The sequence below is a fragment of the Parus major genome, chromosome 1 (genome assembly GCF_001522545.3).
Source record: "Parus major isolate Abel chromosome 1, Parus_major1.1, whole genome shotgun sequence".
In the NCBI taxonomy this organism is placed as follows: Eukaryota; Metazoa; Chordata; class Aves; order Passeriformes; family Paridae; genus Parus; species Parus major.
This window is the reverse complement of record NC_031768.1, coordinates 70,940,179-70,957,567: the sequence shown is the minus strand read 5'-3', so window position 1 is coordinate 70,957,567 and position 17,389 is coordinate 70,940,179. Positions and strand designations below refer to the sequence as shown.

Below are 17,389 nucleotides of genomic sequence, written 5' to 3'. Positions count from 1 at the left end.
AGGCTCTAACAAGTTGTAATGCATATCATTAGGAGCACTCATTTGGTGCCAGAACAAAAATAGCCCAATATGAATTTATCTTGATTCAAACGTCTCTGTCTTTTGACCACAACTTTTTATATTTTTAATTGGTACAACCAGATTTTTTATTTTTTTTAAATAAGGATACCCCACACAAATTAGTATTTCAAAGGTTCCAGTTACATTAATTGAATTGGATTTTATGCATCTTTATCAGGCTGACATCAGGCAGGATGGTGGAATGAATAGCAACTGTGGCAATGCTGGAAGAAAAGCATGAATTGGACAGGTAGCTGGTTTAAGCACAGCCTATGAAGCCCTGACACTGAATGGAAGAAAAGACACAGAAATGAAAACATACAAGGTGTGCTGGCAAAGTCACATTACAGTTGCATCTGTGATTCTTTAACATGTCACATCAATTTTTTTTATATTAAAGGCTCAAGTCTATAAAAGTTATTCCTTAGTAATTTGCAATTATAAAAAGATAAAAATCAACTCATTTAGGGTATTCAGAGGCACACAGAGAAAGGCCTGTAGGAGGTGTTGAATATTAGTCATTCAAACCAATGGAGCAGAAAAAGCAATGCAATAGGACAACAGGTAGAGAAAGGAAGGTATAGACTTGAATAGCCTGGAAGATAAGAACTGATACAGTAGGAGAACAAAACAAAACAAAACAGGGAGGGAATGAAGCTGCAGAAAAGCAACAGTGATCTCTGAGTCTCTGTGACATTTTCTTTTGTTTTGAAATAACCCCCATCCAACAGATTCAAATGGTGGATAAAATCCAAACGTAGCCATATAAAGACTTTTACAGGAGTACTTTTACACTGCAAGTTCTCCTTCTAAAGTCAGTCTCTTCAAAGGGCAGAAACTTAACCATATTATCACCCAGTAGCAGCAGTCTTCTTCCTAGCATTTTATGCATGTGAGGTGCAAGACCCTGCATCTTTGCATGCTCTGGACTAAATGAGGAATTTACAAATCATGTATTAGAATAATGAGGGATATGGAAAAAGACAATAATGAAGGGTACAGAAAATAATTGCAAATGCTTGGTCATTCAAACAGCATATATTTAAATCTCACCATCTTCCCAATTCCCACTGTTTGTATTTCTCTATTTCTTTAAGTGTGTAAGTGACTGTGTATATCACAGTAAGTTTCACACATGGATACATACACTGATAACAATTAAAGACAAAGCAGCAGCACAGAACAGAATTATTTTCACAGACTGTCCTTGCCATGGCCATTACCTGATTCATGAAGTTACAAGTACACAGCGTAATTTGGTTTCAGCCTTCTGAAAATTAACTGACCTAGAAATAAATTTTTTTAAGTATTTTCATATCCTCTCTTGTTCTTTTCATTTTCTGCCTCCCTAGAGAAATATTTTTAATTACTTGGATTCACTAAAAATGAAGAGCACAAGTTTCTCATCAGGAAAAATCTACCTCTAACACTGCAGGGAAGCAGAACATAGCCTCAAACATTACAATATTGTTTCCTTAGACTGAAAAATAATTCTTCAATGCAGTACAAAATCTTGTGGATTAAGTTCTTCACAAACAGCTGGTACCATGCAGACACTGCAGTCATCCCAATACATATATATGCACACATGCATTGCTTGTATGAAACCAAATTTCTACGTGTCAGTTTGTAACCCAAAAGTTTCTTGTGAACTCCCAGTCACTGCCCAGATGGCAGGACAAGATCATTAGCAACAAACCAGTTTTGCTGTGCTGCAGCCATGGCTGGGAGACCCCACCAAGATCAGAGCTAACAGAACCACCTCAACAGAAGCTGCTCAGTAACATAAAGTCAAAAATATTTCTATCAGCAACAGTATTTTGGGTGATGTGCAGCAGATGTGAGAGCAGGCAGACAGCAAGACTAGCTGACTTTCATCAGGCTTTTGTTAAAGCATCTTCTGGAGATGGGAAATTAGGATCCCTCTCAAGCCTGGGCAACATGAGACTGCTACTACTAGGATAAGACCACAGACCACAATGCCACAGTAACTTCAGCTTCTAATATGGCAATCAGAGGCATTGTTAAATTTAATTTTGTTTTTTTTTCCAAAAAGCTAGGGAATTATAAAAACTTAGAAGTAAGGGCCAGCATTTCCCATGCTAAGCCTCAGCTCCAAGCAACATAAAAATGTCAGATCTAATCTACACTCACAATTAGGTTATGAACAGCAGCTAAAAGAGTGAAAGAAGTTAGATGTATTTCACATGCTATACATATAACCTACATAAGTTTAAAGCCCAAGTTAACACAAACATTTGTAGCTTTAAGCAAACAGTGATCTTATGTCTGTCCCTGCTTGATTTCACGAGTGCAAATTCCATTTGTTCCAGCAGTACTTTATTGTGGAACATCTACTCTAGAGTAGCTATAGCCACAGGCAGCTTGTAATCCACTCAGAATTCTTTCCAGGGTCAAAGAAAGGAAAACCTGGGTCTAACCAGCTGTTTCTTAAGAGTGATTCAAGGCAATAATGGGGAATTAATAGACATATCCACTACATGGGAAGAACAGCAGCTGGCACCACCAAGTAAAAAGATTTGAAAGGCTCTTTCACATCTCATCTACTTCAGACAGCACTGCATACAAGCATTTGCAAGTCACAGAGGCAGGCAGCCCCCAAGGAGCAAAGTACTGGAGCCTGATTTATGGGAATTAGGGGGACACACAGACAACACACATGGGACATGGACATTCTAGAGGAGTTGCCACCACAAGCAGCTGTCAAGCAGAACTTGAATGCTGGGCCCATGGGAGCACCAACAAATGTGATCTGCTCAAAATGGGGGTAGAGCAAGAAAAAACTGAGGAAAAACGAATGTAATTGTATGTTATTTTGTGTCTATTTGCCCATGCTTTAGGAAAAAGAAAATCAATTAAAAAAAAAAAATCCCTCCACAGAAGTATGGCACATACCTGCATATCACATGAGTAGCAATGAATTTTTATTTTCATTGTACTGATATTTAATTAGCAACTTTAATATAATAATATATTGTATATATAATATAAAATAATAAGCTTTTAATTCATTTAATTGTAACTTGAGTAACTACTTAAAAACATTCCTAGGCTAAGTTCTAAATGCACACCTTGACCTACCCCTAAAGATCATAGCATGCTGTAGCATGACTGTCTTGTATCAAGTCCTTCCACAGAAATCTCTCTAAGTGTCATTCAATTTCTTTAAGAAAGAAAAGAACCCCCACAGACAAGCAAAAAACACCCCACATCCCTCTCCCAATGCAGAGATGCTATTTTCCAGTTTCAGCATAAAATATTAAATCACAGTGGTTCCTCTCAGATACAAGCTGAAAGAACAGCAGAGATTTAGGCTGAGAACAACATAAAAAATGCAAAAGGAACAGTTACACCCTACTACTATTGTGATATCAGCTTCCTGTTAGAATAATAATGGCAGTCTTCACTTTTGGTCACAAGAGCTTTTTATTCAGTCTGAAGTAAATGCTTATGCAGATTTTTTTCGTGACTGTGAAGAAGTAATTTCCTTTCTCACAAAGAAAAATAAAAATCCGTAGCTCAAAATTCTACTGGCAATTAAATTTTAATAAATACAATTTAAGTATCCAGTGCAAATGAATCCTGTACCCTGTTATAGCAAGATAAAATTTTGTTTTTATATTAACTCCCAAGCTTCTAGAATGTTTATCCGATATGAGTAACAGGAAAGTTTAAGATAACTCAAGATTCACACTTATCTACAGCTGAAGTCTAGCATCTGATTCCCATCCTGTCATTTCAAACACAATCCTAATATCAATATGTAATTTATTCTATAGTTTGATAAAGAAGAAAAAAGACTAACAAGAATTAAGGGCAGAGTTTAAAATACTTTTGTTCAGTGCGATGTTACTGCCCAGCTGCCAAATCTTGTCATGCGAACGAGAACATGCAATCATTTTTGACTGTTAATAGATATTTCCACCACCACAAAAACTCAAGGGAAAATACTTTTCTTCCTTCTGCAGGACAAGCATATTCCAAGCAATGCTCACACAGAACAATACCAAGAGCACCTACTCAAATACACTGTGGGAGTTGTGTCATGACACAGAGACTCTAAGTATGCTCACTAAGCCAGTATCATCAAGAAGTGACAGAAACATAGGAAGACTGGAGACAAGAGAAAGGGCTTAGGAGAGAAAGGTGTCAAGCTATCAGCTGAAGAGCAATCTCCACCTCTTGCTCTCAGCCCCTGGAAAGCTCTGACTCACTTTTTTTCTGAAGCAACCAAGAACTGAAATTACTTAAGTTGCTAACCTCAGGCAAATTAGTGGGAAAACACATTCCGTTACATGCTTTGAAGGAAGAGCACTGCATTACACTGGAAATCTCTCAGAAAGACTGAAACCAGAAAGGGAGGTTAGAAAGAAAAATGTGTAGGAAAAGGTTAAGAAACAAGCCCTCAATACATCTCGTAAAGAGAAGGCAGAGTGAACAACTTACCTTCAAATGATGGATGCAAATGGAACACCCAAGAGACTGTTGGCCTGAATTATCAGATCTATTCCAGTTGCTAAAATAAAACCTTTCTCCTGCATTCAGCAGTGAGTGCCCTCATTTGAACATCCCTTTTATCTTCCCTGTAACTCAAAATACTTCTACAAGCAGCACAGCTTGTAATGACTTGCACCACATTAGCTCAGCTGCTCAGACCATGATGCTAACACCACCATGGGCACAGGTTAGATGCCTGTATGGGCTATTCACTTAAGGGTTGGACTTGATGATCCTTGTGGATTCCTTCCAATTCAAAATATTCTGTGATCCTCACCTTTAACCTAAGTCCCACAGAACAACCCCAGGCAATCTTATAACAGCTTATTCTTCAGTCATTTTTCATTAACCAAATAATCTGGACTGAAAATGTCCAGAAGATGACTAAGTTGTTCATCCTGGAGGTTTTGTTAAGTGGCTGGGCAGGCAAAACTCCTAACACAGGTAAAGTTTACTCAAGCAAACACAAAATTTTGTTACAGGACAGGCCAATATTATGAAATGAATTCTCTTATTTGCTATTACAAAATTTTTTGTCCTTCACCTTGAAGGCAAGCTGTCCATTTAGACTTGTCCTCTTAACAAATACATCACAACAGATATTTTACTGCAGTAAAGCTTCAGCAAATCTGTTATCCAAACAAAACTCTACACTGTATCTGCTTCCTGTCATCACTCCAACAATACGGTGGAAAGTCCTACTGCTCAGTAACACTGCTCGAGGACACATGGATCATAGGTGGACAAGCGTGACCTATATCGAACAGGAAGAACAGAATACTAGTTTTTACATGCTAAACGCAAAAATGGACTTTTTGCCCAAGCTGTATTTGGCAGGACAGAATTTTCCTCACTCAAAGAACTGGAAATATTTGTTTGTATTGAGAAAAATGCTTTATTCTCTATCCTCAAAACCTGAAACCAATCAGCATTCCCAAACCAGGGTAGAATCTTTGCCGAATGGGTTCAATAAAAAGAAGGTAAGCCATGATGAAGAGATTGAAAGAATCCTGGAATGCAAGGAGGAATTAAAAAAAAAAAAAAAAAAAAGGCAATCAAAAACCCCACCCCACTTCTACAAACTGAATCTCATGAATTCAGCATAACACTGATGACGAGGTAGTCAACTTGATATTCTTACACACATTACACTGTTCCACAGACAGCATTCCATTTCCATAAAAAATACAACAATTAGTAACTAATGGACAGATCTTGCCTTTCAAAATACCTTGATATTGGCATGGGGGTACATGTTTTACTCCAGATATTCATAAAAGCCTCTGGAGAAAATAAAGTATAAGAACTTCCCCACTCCACATATTCATAGTTGTACGGCAGATAGCATGTTACTGGCAGCATGTAGCTGGCAAAAAATCCTAAAACATGATTTTTTCTTATGAATAGCTGCCCAAAAAAACCATGTCTAGAAATTTTCACCCAGAAAAGGCTTCCTTTGCTCAAAGGAAAGTTTGCTTGAGGAAAGGAAAAAAAAAATCCACAAAAGTGACAAGTGTGTAACGTTCCACAGTTCATCTAGAACTGCTGCAGCCCACTCTGAATTACAATGTCAGTGGCTGTTTATGCTCTAAGGAAGTACAGTAAGTACAGTACAGCCCATTCAGGTTGTTGGAATGCCACTGATCATACACTCAATTGCATCTATTCATTAGAAACACTCAGTCCACAACAGCAGCTGCATTTACCACCAATGCACCACACCCCAAACGCCACCCAGTTGCCCCAGGTGATTCCAGTGGTTTACCATCCCACAGGACAGACCCTCCACACTCCTGTCCTCCTACACCGACTGCAGGTTACACTTCCAAGCCCCAGGACTTTTATTTACTGAAGAATGGCATATTAGGTGTGCTTTTGGCTTCAAGCTTTTACCACCAAAAAGGTCTGGTCTTTTGCAGTCATGTCCTGTAAGTTTCAAAACTATTTGGGCTGCACTAATTATTTTTGATTGAGACTCACTAAATAATTACTGTTGCAAAAATGACTTAAGCAAACAACAGACAAGTTGTTCCATTTGTTTCAGAAAAACAATGACTAATTATGTGTGTTATTTTGTTTTTTATCTCTTAAAAAAGAAAAAAATGTAATTGTGGCTTCTTTCAGTTCAACAGTGAAGTCCCCATTAAGTTTAGGGGATCAGATTTCACTATAAAACCATAAACTACATAATGTCTGAAAAATAAAGATTTCTGGAAGAAAACAGGCAATTTAAAAGAATACTCATAACTTCCTAACCAGTTAAAAAAAAATAATTCTGTTTTCACATGTAACACCTATGATGACTGCAACAGAAAGACATGAGAATTTGATATTTACTTCATGAATTACACTGCATTTCATATACTTGTCAAGTCTACCAATTGGTTTATAATGAACTTCTTGGCTGTGTAGGACTTTCATAGAGCAAGAATAAAGTAATAAAATGTTATGTTTCCTTTTTTATTTAATAAAACAAATTTCATCTTAAGAGTCACTTTAGGCAGAACAGGGAGCTACAAACCCCAGTAAGCAACATCTCTTGTAGGATGTGAAATAGTTTTTGTTAAAATCAAAGCTATAGATATGAGAGATGAGTGGAGCTAGTAATAGTACTAAATAGAAGTATCCTTTCCTTAGCCTCTAAAATTCTTTTCCTTTTCAATTGTCACTACTTCCTTTCACCTTTCAAAAAATCCTTATTGTGGCCTAATAAACGGACTGCAGAAGAATCCTGATCCTTGCATGGTGTCCACCACAACATTTCCCACAAGGTTAGCATTACTTCTCAGTGCTCCATCTGGAACACCAAAAAGCATCAGCCCAAATCCAGCTAGAAAATGGAGTTTTCATAAGATCAAACTGAGTGTTATAGCCTTCTACTCTTACTTCACAGCTTCCTAGAATGCTCATGATTAAAGCTTCTCATGACAAAGTGCCAGATGCTTCAGGATGCTTGCAGCTGCTGAACAGCTGATTTGTGTACCATGAAGCAGGATCAGGAGAGGTAAGATTTTGTATTCTGCAGGCTTGCTCTAGTGGAAGGCTCGAGTAGAACATTAGCTGCTCATGGACTGAAATCCTTAACCTAAAAAAGGGCTGCTCCTGGCTTTTGAAACAGGAAGGTTGGGTGTGGGCTTCAGTGCCCATTTACCAACCTCACATGAGCACTGTGTTCAAAGGTAAATAAAAACATCCCCAAAGAAACTGAAGCTGCCCTCACTTCTCTGTTAAGTGTCTACAGGTCTGCAGAAGATGTCCACATGGTAGGCACAGGGTAGGTAGACTTGTGAATCAAAGGCTTTGATTCACAAGCAGGGACAGGGTAGGTTGGGATCACTGATTTACAATACATACATGATATGAGAAAGTTCAGCATCTCATTCAAAACAGCTCAGGCTCCAAGGGGAAAATAAGAATCTAGAGGTAGTAATCAGGTCTGTCCCCCTACACCATGCCACCTCCAAGGTCAGATGCCATTCACATCATCTCAAGAAGCTCCACTCACTCACAACCCCTCAGGACAGTGAATCTTCATGTGGTCTGGATTCACACTAGGAAGCCCAGCATTTTTATTCACAGGACTCCAGTCTTGAAACCTCTATTTGGTCTCTAGCCAAATGTGATCCTGGTTAAGCCTAGACCTGAGTGCCAAACACACCTAAAGAATAGGCCAAATAATGTCATTGCTGGGCAGCAACTCACAGCTAGGGAGAAACAACAAATGGGAGGATGGAAGGATCATGGTCAACGAGGAGAGGCAAAAAAAAGCCCAACCAAAAATGCGAGGAAAATGTAAGGAGCAAAAATCTCCACATCAGAGTCAGAACTGGGTTCAATGCTCTAGAAGCAGCAATAACACTGTACAACACTGAAGTCAAAATAGCTGCATATATAAAAAAATTAACACATATACTTCGTTACACTACTTTGAATACCAAGACATTTTAACAGGTGTTCAGGTATTTCTGTTTTATACACTGGTTTAACATTACTCTGCTGTAGTGTGCTCAAAGCACTTTCCAAGATTTCAGTCCAACAAGCCAAGTTCTGTGTGTGAACGATCTGTCCCTGTAACCTACCAAATGTGCATTTCCAATCCAGAATCCAGCTGTGCTCATTTAACCTTGGCTCATATGCACAGGGAGTGTTCCCATCCTAAACAGCTAGGGAAATTTAGAGGCTAGAGCTCTGAAAAACACTGTTTGCATGGCGTACTAGAGATCAGAGAAAATCCTTGGCTCCTCCAGTTAAATAATTCAGTACAGCATCTTGGTTCATTGCTGGACTAGGAAGTGTTTAGTTGTTCTGCAGCACTTCTTATTAGATATGTAATCTACTCTACCTCTGATTATCTTGTATAGCATAAACTCTTTGGCATAGAAACAGCACTAATTAATATTTATCTAGCTCCAGGGAAGTGCATACTCTTATACTGTTTATAATAATGTTTGATGTTAGTTTTGTTATACAGAATCAGAATATAGTCTAGGAGAGTCAAGAGACTCACATTCTGCCATGAGTGAATGGGGGCTAAGTTTTGAAATCAAGAAGAGGCCACTGAAAACACTTTGGTTTTAAATCTTTCCAATTCATATCAAGGACTATAAATGGAAATGTTTCATCTTGTCAACAACTGCTATTCAATCACACTGGAAAAGAAGTGCTCCTACAACACTCAGAATTTGAACCCAAACCAGCATTTTTTCTCTAAAAAGCAAAATTTTGAACTACTTCTGAACAGAGATGAAAGTTGACACCAACATTGGAAGCACAAGCAATATGAATGCAGCTCAGTATAAAAACACTGTGTTCTGCAGCATGTGAAAGGCCTTTAAATCAAGAATATATTCTAGCATCAATCCCACAATGACAAAAAAAAGCATCTCTACATCAAGTCTCTGATCTGAGCAGTGCTACTACCTAATAGAAGCAGAGAGAGCAAAGAAGAAAATATGTGGACAGAATCACTGCAGTCAGCTCAGCATCCATCCAAGCCCTCCTGCTTCTAGCCAGCAGCAAATGAGATTCTTCAAATACTAGATATTGTGTCTATCATTTCTTACAGTTATTTCTGACAGTGAGTTGGGCTTAGATGTGCTAGACAAAATTCCACCCTGCTACTCACAGCTAAGACTTGTTACTAAGCATTGCAGGGAAAATGAAGAAACAAAAAAGAAACAAGCTACCCTGTTCAGTCTCATATATCAACTGAGGAAATCACAGAAGAATCCTAGAGGTCACCATGACTGTCTTTAACATAAATGAACCCCACACTAGGCACGTCTGTCCCCAGTAAGTCCGTCTGCTCTGCTGCTCATACAGCAATACGACTGCCAGAAGAATCAGTGCATTTCCATGATTTTGAAAGCCACCATCAAAATCCTTTCTTCAGCCCAGAATATAAACTTGTTTTGATGGCAGTGCCAATCCTCATTCCCAGTCCATACATACCTGATCACAACCTGCATTCACCAGTTCCTGGAGCATCTGCCTGTTGACTTCTACAGCTGCTGTGGTGCTTGACTCATTAGCGAAGGGCAGCAGAGAATATCTGATTTCTCGTAGAGCTTTCTGATATGGTCCAAACTTGGGTGTTTGTCTCATCTGCTGCTGCCTAGCAGCATCCTTCCCTATTAAAATCTTAGGGTCCAGAGAAGTTTCACTGCTTGCTCCAATCGGCAGTCCCTGACCTGAAGATTTGGATGGCTGCTTTAAACCTTCTCGAATCTCTTGCAACCTTTGTCTGCTGTTTCCAGAATATGTTGTAGCAGGAAAAGTCTTTGGCCTCATTGTTGATCCAGTTTTCTCTGAGCATAAATACAGCTTTATTCTTTGTTTCTTTTAAATTATTTCAAAAAAGTGTCACTTGATGGTATCAATTTCTTGTAAACATAATCCTTCAAAGGGAAGAATAAAAGGCAAAATTCTCAAGAGATTTCTGCCAATGTTTTACTTCAGATCATAATCTTCACATTTCCTACTGAAAATTAAAATCTGTGGAATCATTTTGCAGACTGACAGTGTCTGAAACAAAAGAAAATTAAAAGTACATTCAATTAATTTGATATTTTAAATGCCTGTGAAGGGACAGCATGACAATTCATCAAGTGAAAATGAATCAGTTTAACCTCTTAAGCTGTCACAGTTGGATACCCTTTAATGATTTTCACTTTATCTGTTTTCAACAGGATTCTAGAAGGCTTTCTCAACGAAACCAATAAATAACTCATTTTTCTTTTAAGTTTAATTTTTAAAATAAATTAAAATAAAACTCCTACAAACTAAGGTTTAAAAAAATTAATTTAAGAATTTTACAGTACCTAATTGTGGCAGGTTTCCTGCCCAATTGCATAACTGAATTCTGGACAAGCCTATCCTATTTCATAATTAGGGAAGAGTATGCTCATGAAATGTTTTTCCCCTGCTTAAGATTTTGTTTGTTTTACACTAGCTGAGCACAGTTTCAGAAGTTTATAAAAGAGATTTATAATGGAAATATTGATGACTCTAACCATAGTGACTTCTAGTATTTCAATAACAAAGTGAATAACAGAAAGACAAGAAATTTTGCCTTTCCATGTGAATAACTTAGCAAAGCCTGAAGGTAACGGTTCTCACCAGAACTGGAAGGAAGGGGGTGGGAGGGGAAATAAGAGAGGAAAGGGTATATGATATTTCATTAGCTGTGCCTTATAGGGAAGAAAGGGAAAAGAGGGGTAAATGGAGCTACACAGTAAGAGCAGAAGATGAAGAACCAGATCCTATAGCATCCCAACACAGAAAAACAAGACTTTGAGACAGCTCTATGTTCTCTGCTTCATGTCAGCTTTTCTAACATGCAACAGAGAACACCTATGCAGCACAGCTGAGCTACTGTACAACTTGTGATCTCCATGCAGCAAGAATCTCCTTACAACAGGAATCCTACCTTAACTAAATCTTTATGCATCACCATCATACAAACATGAAATAATGGTGCATTTGGAACACAACTTGGAACAGGATTAAAAAGACAGCCTAATCAGAAATGCAAGCTATTGATGCTGGTTATACAAGTTGGCTTCTTCTGCTGCCATTTGCACTTGCAAAGCGACTTCTGAATGGTGCTCCAGCCACCTTGCTGGTAAGGGAAGAATTCCACTCAGCTCTTTCCAAATTGCAAATACAGAGGATGGTAACACACTGTAGATTTCTCACTGGCACTCAGAAGTCAATTGGATTTTTTTTTAAAGGTGCTTCACTTTTGATCATAGGACATTTATCACTGAAAAGGGTTTCTCCAGGAAGCATTGTTCTTTATTTTCCCATGCTCATACTTAAAACTCTTTGTTGTGATAGCAGTAGCATTTCCCAAAACCCTAGCATCCATGTATTTACCCTCATTTCTCACTGCCAAGCAAACAGCTTATTGCTGTGAAGCCAAACAGAATTAGGACACATTCACCTCTGAAGCCCACCACCACTTCTTCATCAGGACAGAGTCCACTTCAAGCTTTCCTCTACAACCAAGATCTGGAATGCAACAGTGCAGTCAGATCCCAGACTCTTCTATGATGGTTCACCAGTCTGAACTGCAGGAGCACAGATTAATCACTCAAGATCAACTCAAGTCAATGTTTTTTGTTAGGATTTAAACTCTCCATTAGCTAAAAACACCTATTATGTGTTTGAGGTCCTGAGCTCCTTCATACAGTGCTCTCCATGAATGCCCTGCAATAGTAACTCACAGAGAAGCGGCAGTGACATTTGCCAATTGTTTTAAGGGAAGTGCTAAAGCTGTTCATCCAGATCTTGATGGTTCCACAAACCAGCTATTGGTCAGTAACAGATCAAGCTTTCATTGTCCCAAGTGAAGACAAAAGCAACTGCAGGATCTCAAGAAGAGCTTCTTTTCTACTTGGACAGAATATAGCAAAAGATAATACACTGACTTGGTAAAAAATAAAACACAATAGTATTGCAGCCTTCTTTGGATTACATCATAACTAGCTAGTGCTTAGAAGATACAGAGCAATTAATTGGTCTATAATTGTCTCTCTTTTCCTGACAGCAGCAGGCACCATATGGCTTGGTTTAGACCTCTGGGTTGTTCTTCCTTTTCAGTCCCTGTGCCAATCCTCAGGCCTGGGACATGCTGGGAAAGCTTGCAAGCCCCCCACCTTTTTGTAGCAAAAGACTGCTTTCCCACTTACACACATGCTTCACATAAAGAACTTCTGTGACCTTTAGCCTGAGCTCCAGTCTAATAATGCTGGGTCAAGCCAGCTGGCAACTTCCTCAGCTTACATTTACAATACTGCTTAAACTAGAAAGAAATGTTGCTCATTTAGATAATATGGATGAGAGTGGCAACAGCAGTTAAGTATTGGAGCTAGCTGAAAACCTGTTTCATATTTTGCAGGTTTGGGGTTTTTTTTAACTAAATATGTAAGATAAGAAAAAAAAAAAAAAGGAACAGTAAATATTACAGATGATTTACAAGGAAAGACAAGCTGCTGGCTTTTTTATATCTTCCTGTGATTTGCATTTTTCAGGAAAAAAAATAATAAAACGGTTGTATGCTTTAAAAGATATGTAGTGTGTGTCCAGTTCTGTCTCAGCATTTCTAACTGTACATCTGGATTTGGATAACTTCAAATCCTTCTAATCTGCACCTTGCCTGCAGCACGAATGTATCAATAGCTTTCCTGCCATCAGTAGACATTGAGTTGTTAGCCATTCCAACTAAACAGTTCTAAGCTCTTTTCCAAAATGCCAAAATGTTACATGTTCAGTACTAATTAGAAGCTTGTCCATTATCCTGAAGACAGGACACTTCAAGCAGGTGCAGCATTACTTTAATTACATCAAGTTATACAATTTTTGAGTAACCGATTGTTTCATTTGTGAAATACCAACAGCTGCTCTTTCAGCAACCAAACAACCAATCAATAACACACTGAAATAATATGCTGATGTCTGTTGTCCCAGCAGCACTACCTATTCACTCTCCTGTTCCTTCATTCACCAACAGGCTGCGTGTGCTAGTGGTTCTGTGGAGCTGGGACACAGGCAAGAAACTAAAGCTCACCCGAGCTGGTGAGCTGCTTCCTTGCAAACTGTGCAGGCACTGGAGTGAGCTGAACTTGAAATCATAGGAAGGAGTAAAATTTTAAGAAAGTGCTACAACTTCCTTCCCTCTCTCAATTTACAGGGATCGCTTTGGGGACTTTTTTGGATTACCAGTTCAAGGAAGGAGGAACTGCTCACTTGGTATTGGAGGTCTACGATGGGGGGAAGCGTGTCAGGAATTTTATTATTATACAAACCGTGCTTCTCTTTACAAGTGGACACATTGTGGAAGTGAAGAAAAGTGGAAAGGGGATTTCCCTAAAACGATTCTGCCTCTCCTCCCGCTAAAAGAACTGTCCAAAAACGACTCTGTGCCCGTGTCCCACTGCCAGCCACAAGCACTGGCCCAAGGCAGGGCTGTGGGAAACAGCTCACCTTCCCCCTCCACAGCAGCCCGGCAGTGAGTGACCGCAAAGCCCGGACACTCCGAACGAGCCCTTTTTGCGTCATCTGCGCGAGTGCCTTTCCCGGGGAAAGGGCTATTTCAACACGCACACCGCTCACGAGGCAGCGGAGAGGGTGCCGAGCTGCTGGGTTTTGGCAGTGACCTTCAGCTGACTGGGAACAGCGGGGCCCCCGCCGCGGCCAGGCGGGACCCCGCGGGCTCCGGATGCCCCGGCCGGCTCCCCGGGGCCCTCACTCCCTGCGACACCCGCCCTGCAGGTCTGCCCCGGCGGGTCGCCTCCCACTCCCCGTACCGCCGGGAGCCCCTTCTCCCCCCACTCCCTTCGTGGGCAGAAAGCTCCCAAAATAAACTCCGGCCATTTATTAGCAGCTCCGGCCAGCTGGGGCAGAGGCCTCGGACAGGCGGACCCCCACCCCGCTCGGCCGGGGCTGGGCTGCGCTGTCACACGAGTGTCCGGAAAATGTCGGAGAGTGCGGGCAGGGCGCCCAGGCTGCCCCCACGAAGGAACTCACACACGGGACGCTCGCTGCCACTTCGAGGACCGACCCACCTCCGCTCACCCGCACCCCCCGCTTCCCCACAGGACTTTCCCTTCCGCGCAGAGCAGTTTTGGGGGATGGGGAGCGCTCCCACCCGGGGCTGAGGGGGAGCCCGCGCCCCCCGTACCCTCTCCGCTCACCTCCCCGGGGCGCCCGGCGCCGCCGCTCGCCCTCCGGGGGTCGGCACGGCGCGGCTCAGCGGCGGCGGCGGCCGCGGCGGCGCGGGCCGCTCTCCATCTTCCCCCTTGGCCGTCCCGGGCGCCGAGTGCGGGGCGCAGTCGGGACATTCGCTACATTGTTGGCATTCCATTCGCGCCACGTGACCCCGCGGCGCCCGCGTCATTCCACTCCCCTCCCGGCGCATTCCAGCGGGGGGAGGGGCTTCCAGGGCGGGAAGGGCCGGGAAGGGCTGGCGCACCTTCAGGGACCGAGGCGGGGGGGCCGCCTGCCCTCTGCCCGCCGGCCCCCTCGGGGCGCCCGTCCGTAGGTTTACAGGCAGTAAGAAGTGACACTCCTTCCCCTCATAAAACCCACTCCGCGTCACAGCAACTCCTGGCTGGGTTCTGGCGGGAGACGGGTGGCACTGCCTCCACTTACTGAGGTGAAATGGGCTGGGGAAGAATCATGGAATCGCTTGGGTTGGAAGAGTCCTTAAAATCATCTAGTTTCAACCCCCTGCCCATGGAGGGCACCTTCCACTAAATCAGGTTGCTTAGAGCCCCGTCCAGCCTGGCCTTGGACACTTCCAGGGATGAGGCATCCACAGCTTCTCTGGACATGACAGGGGGCTTGGAAGTGCTCTTCTACTCATCCCATGCTCCAAACTCATTTAAATTGAAGGGTCTGTGCTGATAACTGTTACTCCTACCAGTATCCATTCATCGAGGACTAACCAGGCACATAAAGTGACAACACTATCAATGCCTACTTGGGGTTTCCTTTTGGTTTCTGATTTGCTTGAGGGTTTTTTTGAGGAGTTTACTTGTTTTTCATGTTGTTTCATAATGCTGAGGAGACAATGGAGCTATGAGTTATCAGAGGACAGACAGCTGCAAAGGATATTTGGATGCAAACTTCATATTTGACCTTGTTGTGGATGGAGGTACCTGGAACCAGATTCATAGACTCACTAAGACTGGAAAAGATCTCTGAGATCATCCAGTCCAACCATTAACCCAGCAGTGGTGTGCTCACCACTAAATCACATCCCCAAGTGCTTCATCCATGTACATTTTGAACACTCCCAGGACTAGTGACCTCACCACTTCTCTGGACAGCCTGTTCCAATGCCCACCACCCTTTCAGAGAAAATACTTTTCCTAAGATTCTATCTAAACCTCCCTGGGTGCTACTTGAGGCTGTTTCCTCTTTTCCTGCTGTTTGTTACCTGGGAGAAGAGACAGACCCCCACCTCACTAAACCTCCTTTCAGGTAGCTTTAGAGAGTGATAAAGTCCCCCTGTGAACCTGTTTTTCATGAAAGCAGGAATAATACAATTTTAGATATTTCTCTGGTCTCTAATAAAGACAATTCACAATGAGAAATAAACCCCACACTCCCAAGTGCAGTAATGTTTGGATCTGGGAGGCTGGTTCTGACCCCTCAGCATGACAGATATGCATGCTAGTCATAACCAGGGGGTATTAATACAGCATAAAAACCATAAGAAAGTAAACTTCCTTACCTATAGGCATTTATCTTTAGACCATTAACATGGAAGAGACCTGCAGTCCTGAAATTCTTCAAAATTCTTAAAATCCTGTTGCACAGCTGAGAGGTGCTCATTGTAGGGCTGCTCTGTTTGGCAGGGAAAATGTCAGTCTTGCAAACTGTTAAGACATGTTTAATCACACACCGAGCCCCAGTGTCTTCCAGTGGACTGCAAGTACATATAAAGAGAAGTCCATAATAACTCTCTTTCTAGGATGGGAGCTATAGTTACAGCCTTTTCCAAGCCAGGGAGACTATTTTTCTAAGTTATATACTCATGGGCAGTCCTGTCTCAGGACATTTCTCTGAACTTGTTTATCATCAATTTTTTTTTCAAGGTCTTCCACGCAAAACTGTCAATAGTGCCTATACATGATTAATGCTTATAAAAGTGCTGGTTTGAGAGGAGAATAGAATGCTGCATTCCATGAGAAAAATGCTGCATAGAAATTGTTTAGTGTATCATCTGAAGGCAGTCAGTTACTGTATATAAATTGTTGTCAGAATTTCAATAGTGTCACTGAGTGGAATGCATTGTCGGGCAGGGTGGGGGGGAAAGAGGAAGCCCCTCACTCTGGAAAGCTAAAGATGAGGAAATCCATTAGGTTCAGACCAGATTCCAGTGTTGGCAGAATATTATAGGAAAATGTGGGTCGTTTTGCAATCTTCAAATACCTGCAAAACTGAAGTAAATTTTAAATGATATGACAGATGCAGCATGGCTTCATTTTCTGAATTACTGCTGTGCTTATCCGATGAAGCATAGCAACACGATTGCCCAAACCAGACATTGCTCAATGGCTTGAGACCTTTTCCCAGCAAAGTTCAGGCTGGTTTAAAGGAACAGCATGAAGATAAAAATTGCTTACTCTGTGCTATAATACTCTTTTGTAAGATTTGCTTGTTAAGCACTTTATTAAATCTAGATAAAACAGATTTTTTAATTTACTTTTATCCTTTGGAATTGTTTGTTTTCCTATTGTGTTCCGATCCATCTGGGAATGAGACTCAGCTACGCTATTTTGCTTTCTGGTTCCAGCCAGCT

At 41.3% G+C, this 17,389-nt stretch overlaps 1 protein-coding gene across 1 annotated transcript in view; it reads right to left on the bottom strand.

Moving 5' to 3' along the window:
* The window catches only part of LATS2 (large tumor suppressor kinase 2), a 48,791-nt gene extending 33,945 nt beyond the window's left edge, over positions 1-14,846 (bottom strand). The window contains exons 1-2 of the mRNA XM_015640375.3: positions 14,775-14,846; positions 10,030-10,602 (exon numbers count right to left, since the gene is read on the bottom strand). Of these exons, the coding sequence (XP_015495861.1) occupies positions 10,030-10,368 (339 nt within the window). The 5' untranslated portion in view covers positions 10,369-10,602; positions 14,775-14,846. The remainder of the gene's footprint in view (positions 1-10,029; positions 10,603-14,774) is intronic.
* Positions 14,847-17,389: the final 2,543 nt, after the last annotated feature.